We start from the raw sequence: 27308 nt of genomic DNA, 5'->3' as shown, positions 1-27308 counted from the left end.
TTCAATTTATTTAAAGCCATTCGACTTTCGCAACTGACGTTAAGGTTTGCCAAATTCGCCTAATTAGTTCGCGTAATAACAAGACCTGCTCGCTTCGTACGCGCGCGCTCTCTAATGCCGGCAACTTGTTTATGTGTTCTAGCCTCTAACCCCTCGCATGACGCATTGTGTTGGTGCTGTGCTGGGGCGCCTATTGCTCTAACCATCGTCACGATCATCGTTCAACCTTGGTTCAACGTTGCTCGGCTCGCATCGATGTTTTTACCCGGCCACTACTGGTGAGGGCGCGCAAAGCTGTTTACTCGCAACTAGTCGTGCCCCCCAACGCAGAATTTCAACGCACAACACCACCAACCTTATCATAGCGTCCTGTCCTCCCCCCGGGGCCTATGGTCGCGTTACAGCAACTGATACAACAATGTTGTGCGAAAACACATTGCGAAAGCGTACTACTATTTTATCTCTCTCCCTTTATCACCTTCTAATACGATAGAGAAGACTAAAAACACCGTTAAGTCCTCTTGGGGCAACATAAAATCTTCGACTATTGGATTCTATGGCCAAGCTCAACCCATCCGCTGGTGGTAATATATTACAAAAAATCGTTATCAATATTGTTTTACACGTTTCTTGCTGCATTGTTTCATTGTTTCTGACACCTAATTCTCGAAGCACGTTGTAGGTGGTGCGCCTTGGCCATGCAGCAGCATGTTCCCAATCCTTACTTCCGTATTGCCATTCCCCGCGACTGCGACGATCACGTGTCGCGCAGGGTGAGTCTTCGGCAAACGGAATGTCGACAGCGCGAAACTGAATCAAAACAACAACACACTCGACCGGAAACGGTGTGCTTCGTTCGAATAGAAAAGTAATCTACAAAGAAAGCCACCTAGTTGGTAGGACCGACCGACCGACCCGTTTGGAGGCGACAGCGGCAAAGAGTTTAGCGCAGCATCTATCAGTGCTGTGTGGAAAGGTGGAGCGGTCTATTACGAGAATTGTGTTCAAGGACACAGGCACATTACTGGCGAGGAAAACATGTTATTAATATGCCGACGACAAAATTAAAACACACTTCGAGCAGTTCTTTTCCTGGGCCCTTAGCCGCCAGGATATTGAGGTCGTGTCGAAACCGAGCTTGGTTTATGGTCATTGTCACTGGTCTCGTGCGCCTAACCTTCGTCGATCGTTGTTCTGCGCACAACCACCTACCAATCGTGCTCGATAAAACGATGAGCGGAACCCGGTGGGAAGCATTCGCGGAAACATATTTTCGCCGTGCCGTGTAATGTTCATATCACGCCGCGTTCCTAGAATTCATCGTCCGAGCGCGCTCTTGTTGTGAATGGGTTTCCAAAAACGCAAAATTTGGTCCGTCGCCACGCATCTTTGGCCGCCGTTACGACACGACCGTGTCTAGCGATTATGGCAGGCCTGGGTTGTTTTTAAGTTTCGCCATTTGTACAGTTCCGACCCGCGCTCGCCTTCTGTCGGATCGGTCAATTGCGTTGAATTACAACCCGCGCGCGACTAGGTGCCGATCGCGACACGCGTACTGTGCACGACTACACGTAGGCAGGAATTAACACGCGAAAGTGTTAGCGGAATACTGAGGCGACCACCATTCGCGCTTCGGCCAGGACGGTGTGTTGTGTCCGTGACCGCCGCCAGCCAATTCGCAATCGCCAGTTGCAGATCAACCGCGGACCGGCGTAGAAGTGTTTCTGCTTTTGCTTCCCGGTTCAGTGCTCGTAGCATTCGCGCGACTCAGTGTGGCCTTCGCATAAGTTTGGAACTGATAATTATCGTTCGAAATGGAAGATTAGTACGCATTAGCAATGTGATTAGCGAAAGATTAAAAGTGAACAAGAAACATTTAAACAAAGAACATTCTGCAACATACTGTGGTCAGTTTGGTGATGGTTGAAGCTACCTGTGAGAGGACCGTTGGATCGAGAACTGAACTTTGATAGTAGAATTTGTTGTAAATTTTAAGTAGTAGTTCTACGCTGAATAGAGGTAAAATGTGACACTTGGGTTTACTATCCTGTTCAAAAGCTAGGATCACGTTCAAAGGTAAAGATCACGTACGATCACGCCATTAGAGCATGGAAAGGATTTTCTCGTTTCTGATGTAAAGCCTATTGAGGGGAAATAAGAATACCGAAAAAAGGTCCTACTGGCCTACGTGTGCTTACTTCAGATTTTTGATACATTTGTGTCCCACCGGCCCGGCGTATGCCAAAAGTAATTTCCGACTTTGACACTGACCGACCAACCACACCCCACCACACCACACCACATCAACCAACTTAGCCCTAAAAGCGGAAACTATTTTTGTCGTTGGCAAAGGTTGATGTTTGTCCGTTTCGTTTTCGGTGTACCGTTCTTTTTTTCTGTATTTTCAATTTTCGCGGTACAGTTTTAAAAATGTCGGAAGTACGCGGTGGTCGGCCTGGGGGGGTCTCGGAATTTCACGCGCGTGCTACACATTGTTCCTTTCCGAATCAGCACGCTTCTCGAAAATCCGGAAAGGACCAGACACCGCCACCGTGGTTTGAGATCGACGGTTACAGAAAGGATCGTAGTAAGTGTTTTCGAAAAACATTTCCCAAACACAAGTGGCGGCCATTGTCGTCAGTGTCTACTATAGAACGGTAATCATTCGAGTACGACGATTGCAAACCAGTGGAGCAGCTACAAGTAGTGGCAATGGCTCTCGCACCACAATTAGTCCAAAGGTCGGGTTTGCTTTTCCCGTAAAATAAAGCCATTAGCGGGCGGGATCGGCCAGCGCCGGCGATGGTGCTTCAGTCAACAGGCGATTGACGCGAAACGCGACGCGAGACGTGGATTGGTCGATCGCTTAGTTTGCATCGGCGGTTTCAGCTGATCGCCAGAGTCAGCTGATCGCGAACGAGCGGCTGTTACTTTTCTGCGGCTCGTACTGTGTGCTGCCTCGCAGGTTGACCCAAATCGGGTTTCAACGTTTGCCGCAACAAGGGGGCAGGGGTTTACACATGAAGGTGACTCTGTACACATCTTCTACTCTTGTTAATAACATCGAACCGCCGCCAGACTCACTGCCGACGCTGTGTGGCCCAGCGCCACTTTTGCCTTTCGTACGGTCATAATTTGGCTCATTTAAAATGTTGCCCAATCGAAAAGGTGTATTACGCGCTTCCGTCGTCCCGTATTGCTAGAGTTTTCTTGCAATGCAATGAATGCTACCGAGCGAGCTCCAAGCTTGTGTGTAAAGGTCATTTTGCGTTATCGACTGAGCCCGATTAGCAAGCCTATTTTTGCACACTCATTCTGTAACGCGAAGAGCCGTCCTCGCTGTTCTTTGTCAACAGCGCGAACTTGAGCCGAAACTACGCCATGCAACGTACATCCGCATCGGCAACCACCTCTCTGGACTCTGGACGGCTGGTCCAAAAAGTTTTGATTGCGCGGCTTGCTTTGACTAACGGTTAAGATTGAACCGATACCACCGATTACCGATTGAACCGATATCACCGAAGGAGGTCGACCAACGAACCGAATTTTAACCAACTTAACCAAAAATGACCTTTTCCATCCTTGGCGCTATTGATTAAACGTGTAGCTTATTTAGCAAGGTCAAAGTACACGTTGTAAGAACTGGACGCGCCTGGTCCGATCCAATGGATAAATACGATGTTGGCCTTCATTTTCTACTTCTTACCATTATTTTTTATCTAATCTATGGCAGGTGTCTGATTTTCTTCTCATTTTTTTGCTGCCCTTTCAGATATCTGTACCGAACGTGAAACGTCAAACTACTGCGGTGTGTAATCTGTGGAAAGAACAGGTACCCTAAAAAACCGCTTAAGGTTACCGAAGCACGTGCCCGTGACGGCATCCGATTGAGTCATCTTTATTGTCGTAGAGCAACGGGCCAAAATGAATAGCATAGTGAATCTGTTCAGCAATTTTAAGGAATTCTACAGCGAAATCAACGGGGCCACACTGACCGGCGCTATCGATGTGGTCGTGGTGGAGCAACCGGACGGTTCGTACCAGAGCTCACCGTTCCACGTACGGTTCGGCAAGCTGGGCGTGCTGCGCAGCCGAGAGAAGGTGGTCGATATCGAGCTTAATGGCGAATCGGTGGAGCTCCAAATGAAACTGGGCGAGTCGGGTGAAGCATTCTTCGTGGAAGAGTGCGACGATGATGACAGTGAGGTGCCCGCGCATATGGCAACCTCACCGATACCAAGCCATTCCTACCTGAGCAACTACGAGGGTGACGGCGGAAGCGGTGCTGGCCCATCGGGTAAAGGAGCAACCGGCAGCGAGTCTGTTGGTGGTTCCGTGGGGCCGGTACAGCACGACGAAGGTTCGGTTATGGTGATGATGCCCCTGGGAGGGCCGGCTACAAATGATGTACCGAGCGTTGTCGTCGGCGGTCTGGTGGACACGGAAGAGTCGATGCCACGGCCTCGCCGTAATTCGGTTGATCTCTCGAACGAAATGGCCGATCTCGAGCGGGCCAAATATGAAAACCAAAGATCCGAGTACCTCACTCGGAGGCATACCGATAATGTTACCAATAGGCCGGACTTGTCGCTAACGAAGAAGGAGTACACGATGCAAAAGTTGCGCCAGGAGTGGGAAGCCGCTACCGAAGCGGAACAGGAACAGATCTTTCACATGGAAGGTCTAGACGATGAGGCGCCTCCGGCTGACTGGCAGAACAGTACGCTGCTACCATCGCACTCCAGCGGTGAAGCTGGATCCGGTGACGTTCCGAGTAAGGTCGGAGAGGAAAAGCAATTTAAGCCCATCGATGCTCAGCCAACCACCGGTGCTAGCGGCGGAACACAGGAAATGCCTTCAACGGTAGCCGGATCGGAACTGATGAGTGATTTGGCCACCGCAGACAGTGTGTTGGATTCGAAATCCAAGAAAAAGCGCAGGAAGAAGTCGATTCTGAAAAAGAAAAATGCTCAAAGAAAAGGCTCGACCAGCAGCAGCTCCGGTGGCGGCTCGAATCATTCAGACCAGAACGATGCAGCGGAAACGGACAGCGTAACAACTGCCTCCCAAGCCACGGTGTCCACGGGTAGCAGTGGTTCCACCAACGTAGCTCACAGTGGGATAGATGCCAAGGACGATGACACCGGTTCCTCCTCGGTGGCCGTGAAAGAAGACAGCGAGTCACTAAAAACGAACGTGATGGTCCTTGCCACACCGCATCATCACTCTGAGCTGGATATTCATTTCTTCAGCGACACCGACATCGGCAATGGCACCAGCCCACAACAATCGCGCCCTTCTACGCCCATCCAAAGCGACACCGAGTTCGAGATTTCACAGCGCGAAAAACCGGAAACGGAAGACGAAAGGTTGCTTTATGATTCCTGGAAATGGGGCGAGCTACCGACCAAGCCGGAATCGAAAGTAGGCGATCTGGAGGGTGGTGGTGTGGCGAGCAAGCAAGCCCAGCACAACTCCATGCTGAACGGTCTCATGAGCTTCATGAAGTACAACAACAAAAAGAAACGACAGAGTGTCCCGGAAGGACTTTATCTGTCGGATTTGGATAAATTGCGAGAACCGGAGATTGCTCAGCTATACTTTCCACCGCTCTCGATGCTGAAGCAACAGCAGCAGCAGCAACAGCGCGGTGGCAGCGCAGACGAAGAAGATCGTGAAAGTGGCAATGGAACATCGATACCTCATAGTCCCACCTCAATGGAGGAAGGTCCCGGTGGCTTCAAAGGTCTGGATTCCGATTTCGATGAGCATCACAACACGGAATTGCAACGAAATCGTGCGGAAGGGGTACATTACGCGGGCGGCGACGGGGATCAGAGAGCAGTCGAATCGATTGCTTTGTCACTTTGCGGTGGGTTGGACAATGCCGATGGTCCATCGAACGAAAGCTTTGAGCGCCATCGGTTGCAGTACTCGAATGTACTCGCTGATCCTGCAGTATTCGGGGACCCCGAGCTAGTGGTCCGTATTAACGGAAAATACTACAGCTGGGCGGCCGCCTGCCCACAGGTCATGACATTACTGGCGTTCCAAAAGTCGCTTCCAACCGAACTGCTGGACGGGAAGAAGGTGAGCTCCACCGATCCCGGGCTGACAAAACCGGACGATGGGACAGAAACCGATCCGAGCGCCGCGAACAAATTGCAGCAAATACCACAAGCTCAACAGCCAACGCAGCAAAATGCAGCTGGCGGTCGATGGTGGTACTGGGGGCGTTCGAATGAGTCGAAACCGCCTCCGGCGACCGATTCTTCACACTTGCCACTGACTCCGACAACACCGACAGGGTCCGATGGCAATCTAAAACCATCGACGGCTGTCGCAACGCAAACCACTCGTTCGAACTCGTTGGACGATAGTAACGAAGGTGATCCGAGTGCTGCCATGGCCGCGGCAACTGTAGGCGACAATGCGGTTCCAGTTCGGGAAGGCGTTGGAAAAACCGTTGATGGTTATAATGGCTCTCTTTCGTCCGACGATTCCGAGCTGGCGATGGACAAAACCCAACCGGTCGCTATCGTACCGGGAGTTGCGCCCGATGGCAGTGTCGACAACAGCATGGACAAGTTGCTCTTTTTGGGCGGAGAAAAGTATCGCAAAACACTGCGGCTGTCGACGGAACGTATTAAAGCGCTCAATCTGCTGGACGGTATGAACGAGGTCGTGTTCAGCGTCACCACGGCGTACCAGGGTACTACACGCTGCAAGTGCTATCTGTTCAAGTGGAAGCATAGTGATAAGGTGGTGATCTCGGATATCGATGGAACGATTACTAGGTAAGTCGTCTTTAAAAGTCTTCATCGATCTTTAAAGCAGCGGTACTCACGCCAATGGCATTCCTTCTCCTGCACCCACAGATCCGACGTGCTTGGTCACATTCTCCCGATGGTCGGTAAATCGTGGGATCAGATCGGCGTCGCCGCGTTGTTCTCCAAGATCGAGGAAAATGGGTACAAGATGCTGTACCTTTCGGCTCGTGCGATCGGCCAGGCGAAAACCACTCGCGGTTACCTGCAATCGATACGGCAGGGCGACGTGAAACTTCCGGATGGTCCACTACTGCTCAACCCAACCTCCCTCATGTCCGCATTCCACCGGGAAGTGATCGAGAAGAAGCCGGAACAGTTTAAGATTGCCTGTTTGAACGATATACGCGAGCTGTTCCCGGAGAAGAATCCGTTCTACGCGGGCTACGGCAATAGAATAAATGTAGGTTGGGCAACGGTTGGCACTGTTTCTAGTCGCTACATTGGCTTTCCTTCCGCTTTTAGGATGTGTGGGCCTACCGGGCTGTGGGTATCCCGACATCGAGAATTTTTACTATCAACCCGAAGGGCGAATTGAAACACGACCTGACCCAAACATTCCAATCAACGTGAGTATTTCAAACAAAAGTATTGCATATCTATCATGCATTGTTACATATCATTGCACACTTCCATTACTCACACACATATCAATGCGTTTTAACATGACAAAGACCTAGAGCTGAATATATTTTTTGCACGAGATTCCAAAAGCGCTTGATGTACATCGTAATCAAAATGATCATACAGTCGCGAAACTCAGAGGTAGACATAGAATCAATTGGCCAACGAATGATCATTACAAAGAATTGGAGCAAGTAGTAACGGACCTGCAAGAAGGGAGAACACAATTTAACTAAAAGGGATACTTATGACGTACTTTCAAATGGGTGTGGTTACCGGAATCATTGGTTCGATCGTTCGGGGACTACACAAAAACAGCGGACATGTTTTGCGAATAGTTAAATAATTTTCATTACAAAGAAATGTTTCACTTCACGCTACACAAACATGTAATCAAACATTTGCACGTTTAAACTGCACATTGAAATTGGTTAACAAATGGTTTCAAATTTACTTCGGTACACGGTGTGCAGTGTTAGCAAAACTATATTTATATTCTTTTGTTCTCAATATGGTACCCTAGTTTGATATTCTTCTGTTTTTTTGTTTGTTTATTTTACGATGCTAAATGGCGTTCAATTCAACCCTCCAACCACACAACTGCACCGTTTCCTATGGGCGCGCCTTCCTTTTCTTGTGTTTCGTACTGAAATCATATCACTCCAAACTACTCGGCAAACGTTATGACGCCAGATATACCGGCCAGTCACTCGTTGTGAACGATTACTTTCCACCGATCGTGCGCCCGTCCCCGGAGTCTGATTACTCAGACTACGATGAGGATGAGGACGACTTTGACGAGCAGTTAGTGTTTAACTTCGAAGCGAGTGGCGATGACCAGCAACACCTAAAGCGGCAGAAGCAGCAGCAACATCAACCAGTAATGCGTTCACTCAACTCCGACTTTGCTGAGTATCGATCCTTGCAAGGATGACTTCGAAGAGGACACGGTGCCGGTGGCGTTAGAACTTACCGTGATGCGCAGTCAGTCTAAAAGCGTTTGCCATTTTGCCGTGCAACCGTCTCATTACTTCACGGTGACGATTATTACTCTTTGACTGATCATGTTCGCTAAAGAGAAAAAGCTGTTTGTTCCCCGACTTTTCCGTTACCTCCCAACCGTTGTGCTAGTTGTCCAGGATCGCTTTTTGTGCCATGGGGACCACCGAATACGTTAATACGGGATATAAGCTAGAAGGGCTTCGGGTAGAATACTAGTTTGTGGCCCATCATGAACCAAAGATATAGAGATCGTTGCTGACAAGGGATGGCTAACCGTTCGAAAGCCTACCCCTTGTGCGTTCAAGCGTGCCTTGCTTGGTGCAAGTCTTCCGTCCGCAACCCTATCTGGTTGGGAATTTTGTTATAACCGTGGTAAGCATTGTGCGAATCGCACGAAATCGCGTCACCTTCTCACATTATTTGGATAACTCACTACTTACTACTACGTCTCTATTCTCGTCATTATCATGTCTCTATTCTCTCGTCATTATCGTGTCGCATGTCTCTTGCTCTCTCTCGGTCATTTACTCTTGTCTTATCATCGCGGCTGTGAATTCTTTTCCGAAATTTGTATTTTAGTGTTATTGGCTTGAATCATCTACTAATCCGTTCATTAGAAAAATCGCAACTATATTTCGGCTGTACAATGCTCGGGGAAGTCTCAGTGTGGCTGCAAACGGGGATACACACATACGAGTTTGTAATATTTATTGGCAAATAATCGCTATTTTTCCGCTTCCTCGCTAAACATATCGTCTCTATACTGACGGTAATACATTAAAATAAATAGTGGTATGCAAATCAACTCGACACCATGAAATAACAGACTAACAAAAACACTTCCGATCGAAATGCGTGTCTGTCCAATATCGCTAATTATTTCTGTGTTGATTCTTCACGCAGTTACTCTAATATGGCGTACATCGTAGATCAGCTATATCCACCTATCAAGCATATAGAGGAAGAGGACAATGAGTTCACCAGCTTCAACTACTGGCGTGAGCCAGTCCCCGACATTGATTTTACTACCGCTGCATACGATTCTTCGGTTGGAGATGCTTCCTCATCAATCGCCGTTTCCGGTGTGCCAACGGGCAAGATAACACCAACGGCGACACTGATCCAGCAAGCTCTGCCCACCATTCCTGAGAACTAAGTTCTTTTGCGGGTACTCGCATTACTGGACTCCGTTGTGGCACAACATGTCAACAGCGAACACCGGAAGGGCAGTAAGAAGTCGATCGATCACGCTAGCTAGAGCGAGCTTCAACATGGGTTTATGAGGAAACGTAAAATACTATATAATAGCGTTCGCGATGTTTAAGCTGTGTAGCTTCGATGATATTCAACGCTTTGCTGCAGTTGTAGTTTACGCTCCCGTCTGGAGGGAGGACTGACAAGTTTTCTCCGGCGCCCATCCGCACCGTTTTCATACATGGTCATGGTGCATTCTAGTTTGACGACTTTGGTCGTGTTCTGAGTCGTGTTAAAAGGGTTCCGAAAAATAGGCCAAGCAAATTAGCGACAAAACATTGAAGTAATACGAGGAAAACCTGTGCGATCTAAGCAATTGCGTGATAACGATGGCACATCAAAAATAGATGACTTGTTCTGTAGAAGCTTATAATTAAGGATCTTAGCAACAGCTGCTTTTTTGTGCGTTGTGATGGAGCCACGCAGAAAGGAGAATGAAAATGGATATTTGGTCTGTTTGCTTGCTCTTCAATATTCAAAGTGAATTATGTGATAATTATTTTCTATTTATTTTTTAGCCTTTGAAATGCTGATAAATTTAAGATTTCTTTTTTAAAACAACAACAAAGCATGTGTTACTCAACGTGTTGCGTGAGAAATTTACTCGACACACTTGAAAAAGACGGAAAGTAGCTACGCTTTCCTAAATGAGGAAGACACCGACACAAGGCAAACTCACATAACAAGTCCTGCAGGATGTTTCGTTTAACTTTATAAAGCAATAAAGCACACACGCATCGAAAAAAGTTAAGGACAGCTTCTTTTGTTTCAATTAGCTTCTTTGTAATTCTATTGCAATTTAAGAAAGAGAACGTCGTGGTGAAAGTTGTGGACCGAAAACATTAGCAAGCACAGATCAGGGTATTAGTGAGTCGCATCGCTTTTGCTGGAACAAATGTAGAACGATCACATTATCCATCTAGCAGGCAAGTGAAAAATAAATCGCATTGCAACGCATACCATACACTGCAAATACACACCACTGGTTCATTTATTCGCAGCCCGTCGAGGAAATAAAGAAACTCCGAAAACAAACGTGATAATGTGGTTCCGCAGTGAACAATTGTAACGGCTCGATTTGAATTGTGCCACTATGATTAAGCAGGCGTGTCAACTGAACTGACAGCTAGCAATGACAGCGCGCGCGGTGTGCTGGGAATATTTGTTTACTCAATTTTAACTCCGTAGCGATATGGAACGACCGGCCGGTTCAATCCCGAATCACAAGTATTTGTATGGTAAAACGTATGCCGATGTAAGTAATTCGCAATGTTAACCACTCACAGAGAAGTTCTAACATTCAATTTTTGCTGTGCTTAGGCCCTTAAAAGCAATGAAGAAGAAACGGCGCGCTGGACTGCGTACCGACAGGAGCACGTGGAGCTGAAAGAAAACATCCGAATGTACCAGCAGTCGCTTCGAACGGACATACTTATACCGGTAGGATCCAAAGCCCTGCTACCGGGACAGCTTTACCACACAGGCGAGCTGTTGGTTAGCCACGGTAACGGATACTTTTCCGAGTGTTCCTCGGAACAGGCACAGTCCATAGCGGACCGGCGGATTCGGGTGGCGAACGATATGCTGCAAAAGTATGAACGAGAGCGAATGTTGCACAGTGACAAGCTGGATGCGCCATTCGTACGTGAAGCATTTGCCGACGGGGGTGGTCAGGAGATACTGGAGGTCTACGATGAGGCAGCGGAGAAACGCTGGCGTGAGAAACACCGCCACCGTGTGCGAGAACACAAGCAACGCGAGGCCAGGGAGAGGGCCAAAACGGAAAGTACCACGGAAAACGAACACGGTGATGATGACCTGTTTAAGCATCTGGAAGAAATGGAGCTACTGGAAGAGTTGGAACATGAAATTGACCAGCTAGACATCGCGCCAGATGACGCAGCTAATGAGCAGTTGCAACGGTTGATGCGCGGTGAAATTTCCTTGAATGAAAAACCACGGATTGCACACCAAGAAACATCTCAAGACAATGTTGAAGAACAACAGATCCAGGACCAAGAAGAGGAAATCGAAACCACGGATGACGAAAGCACCGGTTCTAGGGAAGATGATAAAGAGGATGAAGATAATGATGAAAATTTGACCGCGGAGTTCCAACAGCTGTTGAATGATACGAAAAACTGTGGTGAAGAAGAAAAAATCAAGATATTCCGCGCGAAGCTACGAGAGGTGCGACAGCAACTGTACACAAACTCAATTTCCATTATCGAAAAGGTGGACCTCTACCAATTGCACGAAGAGATTGAAGAAGCGCTAGATTTTTTACAGCTTCCTTCCGAAGAAGATGGCGAAAGAGCAGAGGTACAGGACGAACCTGAGGCAGAAGCAAAAGCCACGAAACGAAAGTCAAAGAAAATCAAATTTGCTGAGCATGATCAGATTAAACTGATCGATGGACGGAACTCGTCCGTCAGCGAAAGTGGCGTATCGACGAGCAAGGGAGCTGAAAAAACGCTATTTCTGCCCATTGTTCACTCGCCCGACACACTGCCGGAAGCGTATCGAACGCATGGCACGGGAAGCACTGAAGAAATACTGTCGCCGGCGGATATCTACAGGCTGTTTGCAATGGAAACCGAAGCCAAAGTACCGTCAACTGTGGAAATCCGCCACAGGAAATCGATTCTTAAAAACAAGCAAATGCCCCAACAAACCGACCGAAATCCAGTTGAACCGAAGACAACATCCAATCTAGCGAGTAGACCACTGTCAAAAGATACGCCCTCCGTGGCCATAATCGGTGAGATAGTGGAGCATGCTGTCACAGATACGAAGGAACCGCCACCCGAAAGTGATCCTAAGGGGCGTAAAAACAAAAAGGTGAGCCGTTTCAAACAGCAGCGACAATAGGGTTTGGGGATTGAAGTACTACTAAAAGTTTATTTCATCGTTTAACTTTGTGAATTTCTACTCCTTTATTCAATGCAAATGTGAGAAACATTGGGGAACAAATTACTTTCGTTACACACCCTACACGTCGAACGGTTTGCTCGGAAGTTAAAATGGTTCACAAAAAGGATTGGGCTGTAAGGGGACGATACCCAACGTTCGTGAGATCCTCTAATTTCCGTGTAGGGCCTCTTGGTAAATGCTCTAACTTAGGACTGGTTTGCTGATCCTGCTCTTGCCGTTCCTTTCCGATTCTGTTTTGAACCTCTTTTTGGGGAATGATTTTTTGTTCTCATCTGTAACTTCCACTCGATTACTTTATGACTCAATATGGTGTTGTCTCGTCTAGGAGATCAATCATTTGTCAATCCCTCGTCACTGCTTCTGCTTCACATTCAGTCAGTCGGAGAATTGTGTGTGCTTATTCGAACCTCGCTACAACGCTGCATGTCCGCGCAGATTCCCTAACTACCCCTTCGGTTCTACTTCTCGCTTCCACCACGAGCTATTTTGCGCAGCATACGGTTACCGCAGAAGAACGTGAACAGTGCAAGCGGAATGAGGTAGCGAATCGTTTCGAACATGTTTAATTGTAGCCAGAAGACACCGAACAGTGTTAGAATGGCACCGAGTCCAACGTGGAACCCAAGCGCACCTAGCGATAGGGGGAAGTTCTGAACGTTCACTCCCAGTTTGCCCCACAGGAAAAAGAGAATCACGAGTGGAGCCACGCACAATCCGGTGAACAAGTCGGAGACGAACCGGGCCGGACGCTTCTCCGGCGCACGGAACTGGTGGATGATTTCCGGGAGCGGTTGGCGTGAGTTGACACCGACGGTGGAGCTTTCCTTCGTCGCTGCATCCGTAACGGCGAACTTGAGCTCCACATCGGCCACGTGCCACTGGAACGAGTTGGACAGCAGTGCATCGCCGACAATCAGTTGCAGTTCGTACACACCGCTCTTGTGGTCGAAGTCTCCCGCTCGGGCCCCAACATCCATCTCGAATTTGTACGCCTTGCTCGAGTCGGTCTCGGCCACGAAGATGATCTCGTGCCGGGAGTCTTTGTTGCGCAACAGCACGAACGCTTGGTGCACGGTGATTGGTTTGCCGCTCGTTTCATCCACCAACACAGTCTTCAGGACGACTTTTTGCTGCGAATCGGCATTCAGCAGCGTGCTTATCTTTGCCGGATGAGCAACCGTGTGTCGCTTTACGCCGGCAGATGTACTGTCGGTATCACCAACACCGATCTCCAGCGAGCTGACGCGCACCTTGCCCAGCACACTGATTTTCAGCTGCTGACGATAAGCGGGAGCAGCTTCAATGTCGACAAGGAAATGGCCACGTTGCGGGGAAGCCGCCTTGAGGTTATACGAGTAGAGCGTGGCGTCGTCCTTACTTGGCACCAGATTAACCTTGCTTACGAGCGGTTCGTTCGATGGGCGGGACGTGACGGTCGTGGAAAGGGCTGCCAGGGCCGGTGACATGGGCTTGCCGAGCAGATCACACACTTTAACCGCCAGCACGGGGCTCTCCGGAAGCAACTGACCATTGTTCGCTAACCGCACACAGATGGGAGCGATCGATTTCTGCGAGGCCAGCAGATTCAGGGCGTCCATCAGCACACTGACACCTTTTGGCGTTTGGACGGACACGCGAGACAGAAAATAGGTAGCAAACTTAACCGCCTGCTCCGCGTTGATGGGGGCCGGCTTGTTGAGGCTTGTCGTCAGCTTGAAGCCACTGTTGACGATCAGAGCCGTAATGCTCAGTCCTCCCTCGAACTGTAGCATCTTTCCGTCCACTTCATCTGCCTGCACGAACGCTTCTTCGATGCGATCGTAAGCGAAGGCGCCAGCTGGGCCAAGCTCGGACGCAACGGCGAACGTGTGGCCAAGCGAATTCAACGAATCATCCTTTTTCACCAAAGCCTGCAGGTTCTTGCCCAGCGCGGTTCGGGTTTTCTCGTCCAGCTTCACTCCGACCAGCTTGGCGGAATAGAAGTTGAAGTACAGCTCTTGCGTCGTTGAAGCATCCTTCGAGAGGGACGCCTTCACAGCCGTTTCCACTTTGGCAGGCAGTGCTTCCTTGCAGCCAAAGTTTTTACTGGCACCAATTAGGTAGTAGTTTTTCTCGAAATCCTACAACCGGGTTAAAGAAGACTTGTCGGACTTTGGAACCAAATGATGCCACGATGCAGACACTTACGTTCAACTTCGATTCCGCGTGAAGGGTGAGCAAACGCTTGCAGGTGCCAACCACATCGTTGGCCGGAAGCTTCACATTGGATGATGTGAAAAACAGCGACTGTAGGTCATTGGACTTTAGGCCTTCGCTGAAAACCTTGGCAAAGCGTTCTTGGTCCTGCGCCGTCAAATGGGTGGCAACTGTTCGTTGTGTGGTAGGTGAAGCGGCCAAACTGGTCCCGATTAAACTAACAAGCGTTATCAATCCTGCGAAATGAAACGAGTTGTCGTTATGCGTGCCGGCCGAGCCAGAGAGCCGATGGAAGCGGCCGCGCGTTCCTGATTGCAATTGATTCAGCCGTGGCGGCGAGTATCTTACCGAATAGATTCATGTTGCGCGTGCACCCAGAGCTACTGTTGCAATTTATAAACAGCGTTCCTTCGTAGAGCAAGGATTGCAAGGATTGCAAGGAAAAACGCGTTCCGAGACCGAAAAACGATGGAACTAGCGACGTGTTCGGAAACTGACAGATGACAGATCAGAATGTTGACCGGCTTGAGTGAGAAGTGAGAAGTGAGAAGTGAACAAGTGAGTTTATACCCACCGGATCAACGGATCAAGGGTTAAAGTTTGAAACGGAGTACCACTCAGAGGAATAACGTTAATTTAACACATTTCACCCTCATTTGTAACTATGAAGTACGCACGTATATTGGAATTGTCTATTAGGAAACCCGAAATTTTTGCAAACTGAGAATTTGTCGCTAAGAACTTCGCCTAACTCCGTAAGTAACATATAGAAAACCAGAGACCAAGAACGCAACAACTGTTAGGCAAAAACAGAGCCCGGGAACGCAGAGTCAGAAGTCAGTGCGGTCAGAAAGTCCCGAGACTAATTTCAGTTTGACGGACAAGAGTTGCTTCAAATAAAAAATTCAATAACACCCGGGAAAGGAAGGAGTTAAACTGCTCAGAAACGGTGTTTCGTTCCTCAGTTGCCAATACACGCGTTGTTCGATTATGCTGTGTTATTATCGTTCGGAAAAGTAAACCAATAGTAGAATACGTCGTTGATGGTCGTATCTATTTGATTGCATAGCTATGTGCGTTCGGAAACGTGTAAGTTTTGTGTGTGGTCCGTGATCCTGTTGCATGTGCCAAAACTATTGTTTCTCCGTCGGTGTTTGAGCATGTCACATTTACTAAACATACATTTGTGACGCACGCACGGTTTTCTGTGCTGTGCGTCACAGCTTTAGCGGTTTCCACCCTTCCTCGCCGTCAACACATTGGAGGTGTTTTGGAGGTGAGTTAACTAGTTCACTTGGTTTAGTCAAATCATAAATCTGCGCGAGTGATATTTTCGTTACTCTACCCCGAAATTAACGGTCGTTTCGGGTTGGGTCCAGTGTTTGCAAATAAAACCGTGCCCCAAGAATAGGGTTTGTTGTACGGTTTCGGTCGTCGGCGGATACCGATATACCTGTTGTGTTTTACGCGAGTGTTCCGTGAGTAAGTGCGCCAACGTGCCCGTGTGTGTGCGATTGGTCATTGTAAGCGTACCGAACGCAACAATCCCCTTTTTGCGGCAACTCAAGCAGTTCATAGGCGCGCGTGTCGCGACATCATCGCATTCCGGACCGAGGGAAACACCACCGACGAACCGTCAGACCGTGTGAGGCCATGGGAGAGAAAGAGAGCCCCACTCGGGGCGGGTGCTGAAGCGGGACAGAACGGCCCGAGACACTTGGCACACACGGAGGCGCAGCAAAGAGTCGAATCGCAGGGGCAACCCCTTGTTTGGAAGGCGCAAAAGAGAGCAGACGCAACACTTGCAGCCGCGGAAGCGCGAGAGAGAGAGCGTGCGAGGGAGACCGCTCTCTGCGTCGCCGACGGCCAGAAAAAAGGTATTTGTATTCCACCACACAACATCCGCTTGTGTGTGCCGTTGCTGATAGGCGACGATGAAGAACGCTCGTCTCGCGAGGCCGGGTAAAAGTGTGTTTTCTCTAACAACCCGAGCCAACTCGTCTTCTAATCAAATTGCAAATTCCTGCCATCGGTTGTTGGTGTCGATTTTGTGTGGTTCGCTTCGCGCGGTGTATTTTCGCCCAAGTGAGTAGCCCCCCCGAGTACCGAAGAGGAGCGAGAGAGAGGCCGGATCGTTTCCTCTCCACGTAATGTCCCCCGTCGTTCGGTGGAACACCCATGTGTGCTTGGATGGTGTGTAATCGTGAAACGGGGGCCTTTGCTCTCGCTGATCCAACGCATTCGCTGTTCGCTGGCTCGCGCTCGTCACCAATCACCATCGTAGTACACAGCGGCACACTCGGTTTACATCATCCGCCGCGGTGTGTCGGTCGTTTCGCGCTTATTTTCATTGCTGCTCTCCGTCCGCGAATTAAAATCGTTAATATACTCCTTCTTTTGCAGTTTCGCTGCGGGTGACACTTTTATCACTAACGACGCGTCGCAAGTCCCTTCGCTCTGCAAACTGTGGGTGTCCCCAGGTGCCATTGCTGGAAACGCCTAAGGACCTGTTAGCGACCAACCATCCGTAACCCACCCGAAACCAACACACACCGGATCAAGCATATCGTAACTTGGTGGGGGATTAGTTTTCTGCAGCGGCAGGAAGAAGCACATCAAGGTCAGGAATCCGCAGTGCACCGCGTCCGCGAAAGAGCTGTTTTTATACGCATATATATTTACCAGTGTGCCAAAGGTGATGCTAAAATTTTGCTACAAAAAAGAAGTGTAAAACAAACCGGCGTATAGGGGCAGAGTGGCAACACCGATCGGAGGTGAGGTGTACCAGCTAGTTGACCCCACCAGCGCCCTTGTTTTGGGCCAATGTCAACAACGTGTGAAAAAGTGAAAATTTCCTGTGATTCTCCTACGTATGATGGGGCGGCGGTGTAGTGGGTGAAGGCAAAGAATCCTGTGGCCGTGGAGCGGCGCATCGTAAATTCGTTGCCCGAGGAAGATTGTCCGGAAAGTGCGAAAAATCAAACGTGAGGAAGAAAAGTGCATGAGCAACGAGAAACCAGCGCAGCAGCAGGAGACCATCGCCGGAGTCGCCCGGTTCAGCCGCGCTAATTATGGCCCGCAAAAAAGGATCCGGCAAAGCAAGTACGTATGAATCGGGAAAGCCCACCATCGGCTATCATTCAGTAAAATCAAAGCCTCGCAATGCTGACATTCGGATACTGCGGGCAATGCGAGAATATCCCTTTGTCATAAAACAACTTGTTGGCGCTTACCACTGGCAGGTTGGAGTGCCCCGGGGTTTCACACTGCGTTGTACCTGCTGCAAATGGGTCCTTGTCGTTCTCATGCTTTCGCAGCTCGAAACCCCGAAAAGGGCCTGACTTTTGAGACAAAAGAAAAGGAGCTAACGGGATCACCGGCGGCAGGTATCCGAATGGTGTAACAGTGGCCGTTAGGCGACGGGCAGCCATTATTCGCCCTGTTAAAACGCTTGACGAAAGTCTGTCAACCTCAGTTAGACGGGGTACAGAAAAGGACGAATTTGAAAGGGAGGCGATTATCGGCCATACAGGAATGAGATAGAACGCGCGGGCGCACGCCAGAAAGAGAGAACCAGAAGCAGACCTGCAGTCAGTAAATTAGGCAATTTAATCAAAAAATGAAAGCCAATCTTCTGAAAGAGTTGATGGGGTAAGAATACTGGATCGGAACTAGCGTCTAGGTTTCGAAAATTACCAATTACTTTCATTCCATTACGAAGGTATGAGACTCCGTTCAACCTTCCCTAAAGTACCCTCAGTAGCCCGCGCCCCACAGCAGATACCAAGGGTGGAACGTGAACCTCGCGCCGTGATGCGACTAACGTGGATCGCGGATCGCAGAGGATCGCGCGCGGACCTAGTAAACTCGTACATTTACGAATCTATTTTCGCGACCGCATCGTCAAGCTGCTGCTGCTTACGGGTACGGACAACCCTTGCCCTGTGCCGCTCTGCTCCACCGCGCCCCGCCGACTGGGGCGATTCCCATCCCACCGAGCGCAAAACGGAAACTCGAGAGCACCCCAAGTGTGTTTTCTTCTTCGCTTCATCTGCTAGACCCAGGCCAAGTTGGTCGCGGCAGCAAACCTTGGACATGGTCAGCTGGTGCTTCGCGCCAGCAAACGCAACGCACGCGGGGGTGCGCCGGGGAAAGGTGTTCCTGCCGAAATCCCACCGAAAAAATGAGGGACTACCACCCCATCGCGCTTTTATTACCCGCGCGCGTCTATTTAAAGAATATTTGCCAAAACCGAAAGCCCCCAGGCAGGGCAGAGGGTGTCCGACGTACACCATCGGAACATCGGTAGAAATCGATCGCGCGAGGTATGCGCGCTAGCCAACAAACCCAGGTCCGTTTGAGAGTGTTTTTATTTTTATTCCGCCTGCGGTAAGGTGTTATCTACACACCGGTCCGCCGCGGTTGAGGCCAGGCCAGGCGGCGCTATAAGAATGTGGGAAGACCGTGTCAAAACTGTGAGTTTGCCATTCGAAATCATATTTAATGACCCCGGTTCTGCGTGTGTTTGTGCGGCTGGGATGTCCTTCCACCGGGTCGAGGACACACACCGTCATCCACTCCAAAAATGTGTCCTTTACGCGAACGGGCATGTCAAATGGGTTTGAGTGGCGAACACCGAGGAAACCATAGGAACGAGTCAAGGCCACACGTTCTCGGCTGTGTCGAGATCAGTGGGAGGGAATATGTGTGGGCGAGGGACACACAGGGGACTAAGTTTTGGCCTGCTTCCCTGAGCCGTATGCGCACCGCGGGTAAACGGAACTCCTGCGGCGCGCGCAGAAGTTGACACAGCAGCACGTCCCGGGTCGAAATATGAGTCTGTGTCCCGGCAGTTCGTGTCCTGGCGGGTCGGCCTTTCCGCTCGTAGCAATGAGGGGTTCCCGAAAACATGCGCCCGAAACTGGCACCGTCCAAGAACCGTGCTCATCTTTCCCGGGGGCGCCAAACATATCAAGTGTTTTGGGCAAATTCTTCGGTGACGAAGGTCGTACCGATAATTGCCGTTCCGCTCCGAAGTCTCTCCGGCATGCTCTTTTCTGGGCTGGCCGCACATCCGATGCCTTTCTGGTGCCGTTTCCCGACAGCTTCCTAATGACTCAAATTCAATCGGAATGCACCAACTCGGAATAGAAAAACTCAGGAATAAATGGCCCTGAGAGCAAAGTCAACAACAACAACCGCCATGGCACGATGGCACATCTTGGGCTATTTTCACACACCGTACGGGAATTCCCCTTACGTAATGAGGACCCCGAGCGCGAAAGAGCGAATCCGTCTCGACGAACCGCCTGACACACACACATACACAGAGCGGGCGGACCGCCGAATGTTTGCTGGGGAATCCTCGGCTCGGTTCGCGAATAAAGTGCCTGGTGTTGGTCGGCCGCGGAAAATCGCGCGCCAAGCGCAGGCCAGGCGATAGAAATAAACTATCCGTAGAGCTTAACTACACAGCAGCAGCTTTTTGCAGTGCAATGCCACGGACTTGCCGCTTACGTTGCGTTGTTTATCTTGCCCTCTTTCTCTCTCTCGTACTGTGTCTTTCTGTCGTTAGGTTCGTGTACCGTTAGATTGGTGGGAGTATGATTTAAATCCATACAGATTTGAGTTTATGCATCCGGAGGGTAACACTTTTAATCAATATCTTTTAGGCAACACCCTGTTTATTGGCCGGTGGTGCTTCCAAAGTGTGTTTTACAACTGTTGCAGACGACACAAACAGAAAGATGGTGCTTCGTTTTGGTGGCGCGTTTTGCGCAAGCCCAAGTGTTCAAGTTGTCCGGTGTTGGCGATGAAGAAACATACAAACTTTTAATGAGAACTAAACCAGTGTTTTTATTCGAAGCAATAACCGTTTGACTACTCTTCCAAATGGTCGATTTCTTTCCAAAAAAATTTTCATATTCATATTCGGCAAAGTGCTGCTCTGCTATGTATTAGCTGGTGAAACATTTTCGCTATGAGCTTCCAGACCGCATTATTTTTGCGGGAAATTCAAAACATTTTTCAAAATGTGTCCGAAGACGACGGCTCAGTAGCTTCATAATCTAATGACTTGGTTGGCGAAAAACGGCACTAATCAATTTTCGCAATCATCTCTTGAACCCTGAATTTCTTATCACTCAGGAAGTTGTACGATGCGAAAAAAAAGTTGGTAATCGCCTGGTGGCTGGTCCGAAATATATGGCCCGTGTGGCCTTGGGTCGTTGTCGTTGGTGAGACACAACTCCTCTTCTACTGGCCAATTCTGGCCATTTCTGGCCCTGGTCGACAGTCGACGATCTGAGTCTGGTGTTTGGTCACACGGTAGCAACTCATAATAAATGAATCCTTTCAAGTTCTACCAGGCATACCGTAGAACCTTCCTGGCCCTTAGTCCTGGTTTGACCACGCTCCGTTTCGCACAATATTGTCGTATGTGACCCATTTCTCATCCCCCGTTATGAAATGGATCGATTTCATTCCGTTTGGCCAAGGCTTCACAGATGGAAATTCGATCCATCAAGATTTTTGATGTTAATTGATGTGGCACCTAAACATTGAGCTCCTTTTGGAATCTAGCTATGGGCAAAAGGCTTTACAACTGAGTGGAACAAACAAAGTACAGCTCACTCGATATCGATCATACTGCAGCTATCTACCGAGCAAACTACGGATTTCGTTTTCGCGAAACAAATAATAATGTTTGTGTGGTGTGTGGTGGGCAGATGACAGAACTACGACAGTGTGCGACACGGTCAGGAATGTAGAACTAGAAGAGACTGGGTTTAGAAAAAGAGTAAAAGTAACGAAAAGATGCCAATTGGAAGAAGGAATAACACAGCACTAGTTGGCGATTGTGTCAACAGTGAAAAATAAGAACAAAAAAGAACAGCAGACAGCTGCTGAAGCGCCTTCGGTGCCTCGGTTTTGTATGTGGATCAAACTCCACGCTGTTGCATCCACTTCGCTTCGTGTCCCCGCGTGGGGGCCTCACAGCATACCGGACGATAAGCGAGACAGGTTGCCCTGGCGTGTGGCACTGCTGCGGTAGTGTAGTGGTGGTAGTGGTCGTTGGCAGCATCGTCATCTACGTTTCTCGGTTCCTGATCACCAGGAACAACCCCGCGGACAACACACACAAACAGAGAGCTGCGAAACCGGTCCGATCTCGACATGCCAACGACGAGGGGTTCCCTCGGCGCGCGCGCGCGCGTTCCGCGTGGGGAGCCGGTTTGGGCGCGACAGCGACGGGGCGAGTAGAGTGTTGTGTTGGCTGTTTTTTGCACACTCCGCCGGTCCGGGTTCAGGCCCGTCACCGCCACCGTTGCTGCTGCTGGTGAAGCAATTTCGTCGCGACAGTAGCGGCATATTTGATGATCCCCTACTATAAAGCGCGTTTCTTGTCGCCTGATCGATGCCCGGACAGTGAAGGCTCCTTTCAGATCCTTGCGGTCACGACGATGACGACGACCGTCCGGTCAAAGTCTCGATCCCTTCTGTAGCTCACACGGTTAATAAGCGTCAAGTTCGCCGTTTCGTCGGCCGAGATCAACTTTTTTTTTTGCCGATTCGAGGAGAGTCCCTATCCTTCGCTCCCTTTTCCATCCGCCGCAACAGAACAACCGACAGGATCCCTAATAGCTGGGGCTCCGTTCAGGTGCGTTGTTGTCTTTCGTTTATCACTTCGCCTTCGATTGCTGGTGCCTGTCTCTTTTGCTTTTCGGAGATCGCCCGCTTCGCGCAAGTGTTCGTCGTGGTTTCCGCGTCCACCACCAGTCCCAGACACACCCGACACGCTACGGTGGTAACGGTCTGCCGGACCCCGGACCCTTTGGACCGCGGAGCAGGTCTTTTCGGCTGCGTGAAAGGTACAGGTTTCTGTTGTAATGGCCGAATGGCCGTACGCCTTGCTCTGGGTCCCGGTGTTGTTTATTCGTTCATTCGTCGTTCGTTTATTGGCTGTGACGCCGTCGAGTCGCCTACATTGCCCGCCCGACCCAGACATGTTTCTTCTCTTCCCCTCTCCTCTCCGTGCCGTGCCTATTGCATTTCGTTCGGGTTCTTTCGCTCTGCCGCGCCCCAACTTGTGTGTTCTACACTTCAAAGGTTTGACTCGCGCGTATGGCTTGCTGCTGCTGGAATCCCGACAACCGATTCCACGGTGCGCTTTCCGGTTTAGGGTGCTGCACACTGCATGCCCGGAAAGTGTATGCGGTGCAGATACTGCTGCACCGATGGTTGAAGTTATCACGCGCATCATTTTGACACTCTTAGCTCGGGGCTCTCCGGGACTGCTCTCCCATCGCCCAGACTCCAGATGTTTTTTTGCTGGCTAGCCAATTTAGCGCCCTGCCCGATCCGTATAGGAGGTCCCTCGATCCTCCTACAGCACACCACACGGCGTACTGGGGGGTTCATTCCACCGCGCTGCACTTTAATCGATCGCGCGCGGGTGCTCGAAAAACCAGTTTCGGTTTCCCCATACCACCAGTCATTGTTACGCCGCCAGCAAGACGCCGTGTCTGCGCGCAAGGCAACGCGCGATCGTCGGCGAGGATCTCGGTCGCAAGCTGCTCCGAGAGAGAGAGACAGAGTTAGGGTGGACGGACCCGACAAGGGAAGCCCCGATCGTATGACCGAATGGTGGTCCCGGGCGACATCTCATCACCGGTGTGTGTCCAGATTACGGGTTGTCCCTGTATCAACCTGTAACGACGGAGAAGGACGGCGGACCCGTTGTGCTGTGCCAGCGGCAATTGCCAACAAAAAAGTTCTGAAACCGGTCACCGCAGCAACATCATCCCTCTCTTAGCGATGATCCTGAGAGGTGGCTCCTCGTATGACGCATATTCCGGGAGACACACCAGCTGCCCTTTGCGGATCTGTAGTAATCAAAGCTAATTCGCTCGGTTATTTTTTAATTTACGGAATGATGCTAATAGCTGAAAGAGAGCCTCGGTGGTTGATGTGTTAAATGTTTACGCTTTGCGACCGAATAAGAACTCACTCGGGGGCTATTTTGGGCCCCCCGAATTGCAAAAACAGATTTTAAGGCCGCGAAATTAGCGTTCTAAATTATAGCAAGGAGGATTGCTGTGTCGATGCTGTCGCTCCGATGCTTTCGTTAGAATAAAAATGACCAGCCACAGCAGCTAATGGGAGATGACGTCGGCACGAAAATTAAGCATCAAACAGAAATGGCCGCCTCGGGCAGCTCGTTGGGTCTAGTTTTCCGTTCGGATTGGGATTGTAGTACCCGTGAGCGATCGTAATTCGTCAGCCACCCGGGGGAATCCAGCAGCCAGTGGGACTGGGGGCGGGAGCGGCCACTACACACCACACCACAACACACCACAACAAAACAAAACATGTTTTTATTGCGTGAAGTTGCGTGAGCCAAATGAACCACTAAAATTCATTCATTCACCCTGTGGCCGCTTCCCGTTCGTTCGTTTTCGCATCTCATCTCTCGATTCCACTTTCAAAGAGCGAGAGAGAGAGAGCAGCCGGGGGTAGCCCTCTCGCTCTGGTCGCTGCCAGATTCCCCGCCGTTATGACGCGGGTCGTCATCTCGATGAGTCGGGCATCTCCGTTCGCGCTCTCTCTCACTCTCTCCGTCTCTCTCGCTCCCTCCCACGGTGAGAAGAGCGGAGCCGCCGACACCGATACGCGTTATTTTGCTTTGGCGCCAACCTGCCGATGCCGAGACCTGACCCGGGGGTGCCGGTCCGCCGTCCGCCTCCCGGCCCCGGCCCGGCCTGTGGTCGTTTTTCACACTTGTGTCTGCCCGCGAGACTCGTACGTCTGTGACTCGTGGTCGCTTGTTGCTTGCCGGCGGCGGGTCGGCCCCTTGTTGCTCCTTCCTCCACCAGCACCACCACCGCCGCCAGCACTTCTTCGTGTTCTTTATTTAGCCGCGAGGGACGCCCAAAGGAATCTCCCCGAAGTGATCCCCGAAATCAACAGACGGCAGCGCTTTTTTCGGTCCGGTTTTGTCGGCGGCCTCTGCGGGTTCTCGATGCCGTCGCCGCCACGCTGGATGATGTTGGTGGTTGGTTCGTGGAATGGTTGACTGGCTGGCCTGGCCTGGACTGGCTGGACGGGCGTGTGTGTTGTGATGTTGATTCAGGGCCGACCGTCCGGAGCCTCGGCCGTTGGCGGCGATGGCGATGCTTTTCCTACTCGAATTTGTTTGCCCAGCCAGCCGAGCGGGGTCTTCGGAATGGAAACAGTGTGAAGAAGAGAAAATTGAGAAAGAATTGAGCCGCCCCTGGGGTTAACCGGGGAAAAGTGGTGCTCGTTTGGGGTGTGTGCACACATACACACGCAGCAGAGCAGATTGGAAGTCCTTTACTGTTGTTGCTTCGTATTCGGCCTTCTTCTTTTCGCCTTCTGGGTCTGTTGCGCTTTCCGAGAATCTCTCTCGGAGCTCTCTCGGAGCGAACGGAACAGAAAAACAACAATACACAACACCGGACGGGGACGCACGCACACTTTTACGGCCTTCACACCATGGCCGGGTGTAATCACGACGGTAATCACCAGAATGGCTGACAGCGACGACAACGTGTGGGAATGAGCGGCCCGTATCGGTCGCAGACGAATAATAAGTAATTGGGAAAAGGTAGAGAGAGAGAGAGAGAGCGTGAAAGGGAGGACACCCGGATGAAGACGCCGGTCAGTGCCGACGCGAAAGGGTTCGGACACACATGATGCTCTTTGGGAGGACAATCAGCGGCCAGCGCCAGCCAGTGTGTGACAAATTGTGCCCGGCGCACTCGTGGAATGATTCATGCCTTGCGTAGTTGCCTTAATTTAATTTTTGTGATAAAATATAAATACCGGACCCGAGGGAACGATGTTCTCGTTGAAAGAGCGAGAGACAGAGAGGTCTAAACAAGAACGGCCGATATCAGGTTCGAAGCCGCCGCCGCTCTGGTACACGCTCTGGCCTCTGCGTCTTGCGAAGGCTCCGCGGCCAAAGAAGGAGCGGAGAAAAAAAGAAGGATGTGTCGCCAGGCAGTCGCCCAGCGAGCGAGATTCGAGCCGTTCAATTGGCTGGCAAACGAGGGGCCCCCGCCGCACACACCCGCTGGTCACGGACCCGTCGTCGTGATTCCTTCGAGACGCCATCGTTTTTGTTGTTAGCCGAAGAGGAGGTTGGTCAGCCGAACGGCCGGCGGCGCTCGCCCGTCGAGGAAGCGGAATCTTCCTCGACGTGTGTATGTGTGCGAATAAAAAGAAGAAGCGTTCGCGAGTACGTGTTTGAGTCATGAACCGCCGCGGCCCGTATCAGCGGCGGCGCTCTGATAACGGAGATCTCCGGCGCTACAGACGAAGGGCACACGGTGTAAAAGGATATGCCCAATAGATATGTCACTCGCTCTGTTTACTCGCTGCTCCCTTAGTAGTGGGGAGTTGCCCAAATATTATGTGTTCGATATTCAGGGGCACTCGGGATGTACTGTTGCAGTCGGGGATACGGGGAATCGAAAAACCAGAACACCCGGCCGGTACCATCTGTTACTTCCGGGTACTCTTTTCGCGGGGAGGATCGAATCTCCGAGATGCGAATTTAGCATAATTATCCGATTTCCGTGTTACTCTCTCACACACTTACGTCACTTCGTTTCGTTTTCTTTCTTTCCTTCCCATCTACAGAGGCGGCCACCGGTCGGAAGCTGGGCCCGGATGTCAAGCAGACGCCGGAGAAAAAGACGGATGTAAAAATCAAAATTAAAGGTAAGTGTACTGTGCGAGTGTGTTTCCATTGAGAACCGATTCCATTGTCCACCGGTGGCGATCAGGTGGTGGTGATCGTGAGGAGGTTTGTTTGCATTGCGATTGCTCATCAACATTTACATAATCAACAGATAGTGTGCAGAGCATGCGCAGGCGCACATCGCTATAAAGCGAGGGGGGTCGCCAATGTGTGTGCCAGCCATACACACCGCCCCGAGTCCGCCTCTGTCTCTGTGTGGAGCTGCTCCTCCAACGGGGGTAAACAGCCGCAGGGTTTTGAGGTACTGTCAGACTCGCGACTCGCGACGACCAGGACGAGGACGAGAGAATGTTTGTCAACCCCTCGGTGACACCCTCTGTGGGTGGGGTGTCCCAGAGCGCGGAAACTACCACGGCGCCCCGCAACACCCCACCGGGTGTTCTGCTGTCACGGCGGCATATTGGCCTAGGCGTGTGCGTTGTGGGCTGTTTGTGGAGCTGACGTCCGCGCGTGACGATGATGGGCGGCATGGGTCCCCGGGAACCGGGGCGGGGGTCGCCGGGGCCTGTTGAATCAACTGTTTCATCGGCGGACCGGCGAACACATATCAGCCACAGTTGTTGGAGAATGACAGATAGGAAGACGACGCACCAACGAAGCGACAATGGGCCCGGTCTGCGTGTGATAGAGCGAGAGAGCGAGAGAGAGAGAGAGAGAGAGAGAGAGAGAGAGAGAGAGAGAGAGAG

The 27308-nt window shown here is 50.6% G+C and overlaps 4 protein-coding genes across 5 annotated transcripts in view; 3 read left to right on the top strand and 1 right to left on the bottom strand.

Moving 5' to 3' along the window:
- Positions 1 to 1959: 1959 nt before the first annotated feature.
- On the top strand, positions 1960 to 10656 carry LOC131205331 (phosphatidate phosphatase LPIN2). Of its 2 annotated transcripts, XR_009156739.1 has the most exons (6): positions 1960 to 2076; positions 3773 to 6797; positions 6879 to 7230; positions 7293 to 7396; positions 8145 to 8825; positions 9357 to 9496. XR_009156739.1 is itself a non-coding variant. In XM_058197392.1 (5 exons), the coding sequence occupies exons 2-5, from the start codon at positions 3925 to 3927 to the stop codon at positions 9607 to 9609; spliced, it is 3582 nt and encodes a 1193-aa protein (XP_058053375.1). In that variant the 5' UTR covers positions 1960 to 2076; positions 3773 to 3924; the 3' UTR covers positions 9610 to 10656. The 2 variants fall into 2 exon arrangements, 1 of the variants encoding a protein (XP_058053375.1); XM_058197392.1 differs by lacking the exon at positions 8145 to 8825 and having other exon boundaries at positions 9357 to 10656.
- Positions 10657 to 10892: 236 nt separating this feature from the next.
- LOC131215910 (unconventional prefoldin RPB5 interactor-like protein) lies at positions 10893 to 12578 on the top strand. The gene is made up of 2 exons (XM_058210306.1): positions 10893 to 10962; positions 11028 to 12578. The coding sequence occupies exons 1-2, from the start codon at positions 10900 to 10902 to the stop codon at positions 12576 to 12578; spliced, it is 1614 nt and encodes a 537-aa protein (XP_058066289.1). The 5' UTR covers positions 10893 to 10899.
- Positions 12579 to 12616: 38 nt separating this feature from the next.
- On the bottom strand, positions 12617 to 15317 carry LOC131207410 (dolichyl-diphosphooligosaccharide--protein glycosyltransferase subunit 2). Its single transcript, XM_058200026.1, has 3 exons — positions 15186 to 15317; positions 14829 to 15073; positions 12617 to 14761 (listed from the first exon to the last, which is right to left on the bottom strand). The coding sequence occupies exons 1-3, from the start codon at positions 15196 to 15198 to the stop codon at positions 13100 to 13102; spliced, it is 1920 nt and encodes a 639-aa protein (XP_058056009.1). The 5' UTR covers positions 15199 to 15317; the 3' UTR covers positions 12617 to 13099.
- A 184-nt stretch (positions 15318 to 15501) lies between these two features.
- LOC131215909 (uncharacterized) overlaps positions 15502 to 27308 on the top strand; it is a 29204-nt gene continuing 17397 nt past the window's right edge. Inside the window, exons 1-2 of the mRNA XM_058210305.1 lie at positions 15502 to 15514; positions 26502 to 26582. Of these exons, the coding sequence (XP_058066288.1) occupies positions 15502 to 15514; positions 26502 to 26582 (94 nt within the window). The remainder of the gene's footprint in view (positions 15515 to 26501; positions 26583 to 27308) is intronic.

Source organism: Anopheles bellator, chromosome 1 (assembly GCF_943735745.2).
Source record: "Anopheles bellator chromosome 1, idAnoBellAS_SP24_06.2, whole genome shotgun sequence".
Classification (NCBI taxonomy): domain Eukaryota; kingdom Metazoa; phylum Arthropoda; class Insecta; order Diptera; family Culicidae; genus Anopheles; species Anopheles bellator.
This window is presented reverse-complemented; position numbering and strand designations above follow the sequence as displayed.

Bases quoted from the DNA above. Each gene is read 5' to 3' on its own strand.
- LOC131207410 (XM_058200026.1), bottom strand. The intron at 14,762-14,828 runs GTAAGTGTCTGC...ACCCGGTTGTAG, and splicing joins ACGCGGAATCGAAGTTGAAC to GATTTCGAGAAAAACTACTA.
- LOC131215910 (XM_058210306.1), top strand. From the start codon at position 10,900: ATGGAACGACCGGCCGGTTCAATCCCGAATCACAAGTATTTGTATGGT. The intron at 10,963-11,027 runs GTAAGTAATTCG...TGCTGTGCTTAG, and splicing joins ATGGTAAAACGTATGCCGAT to GCCCTTAAAAGCAATGAAGA.
- LOC131205331 (XM_058197392.1), top strand. From the start codon at position 3,925: ATGAATAGCATAGTGAATCTGTTCAGCAATTTTAAGGAATTCTACAGC. The intron at 6,798-6,878 runs GTAAGTCGTCTT...CTGCACCCACAG, and splicing joins ATCGATGGAACGATTACTAG to ATCCGACGTGCTTGGTCACA. The intron at 7,397-9,356 runs GTGAGTATTTCA...TTCTTCACGCAG, and splicing joins ACCCAAACATTCCAATCAAC to TTACTCTAATATGGCGTACA.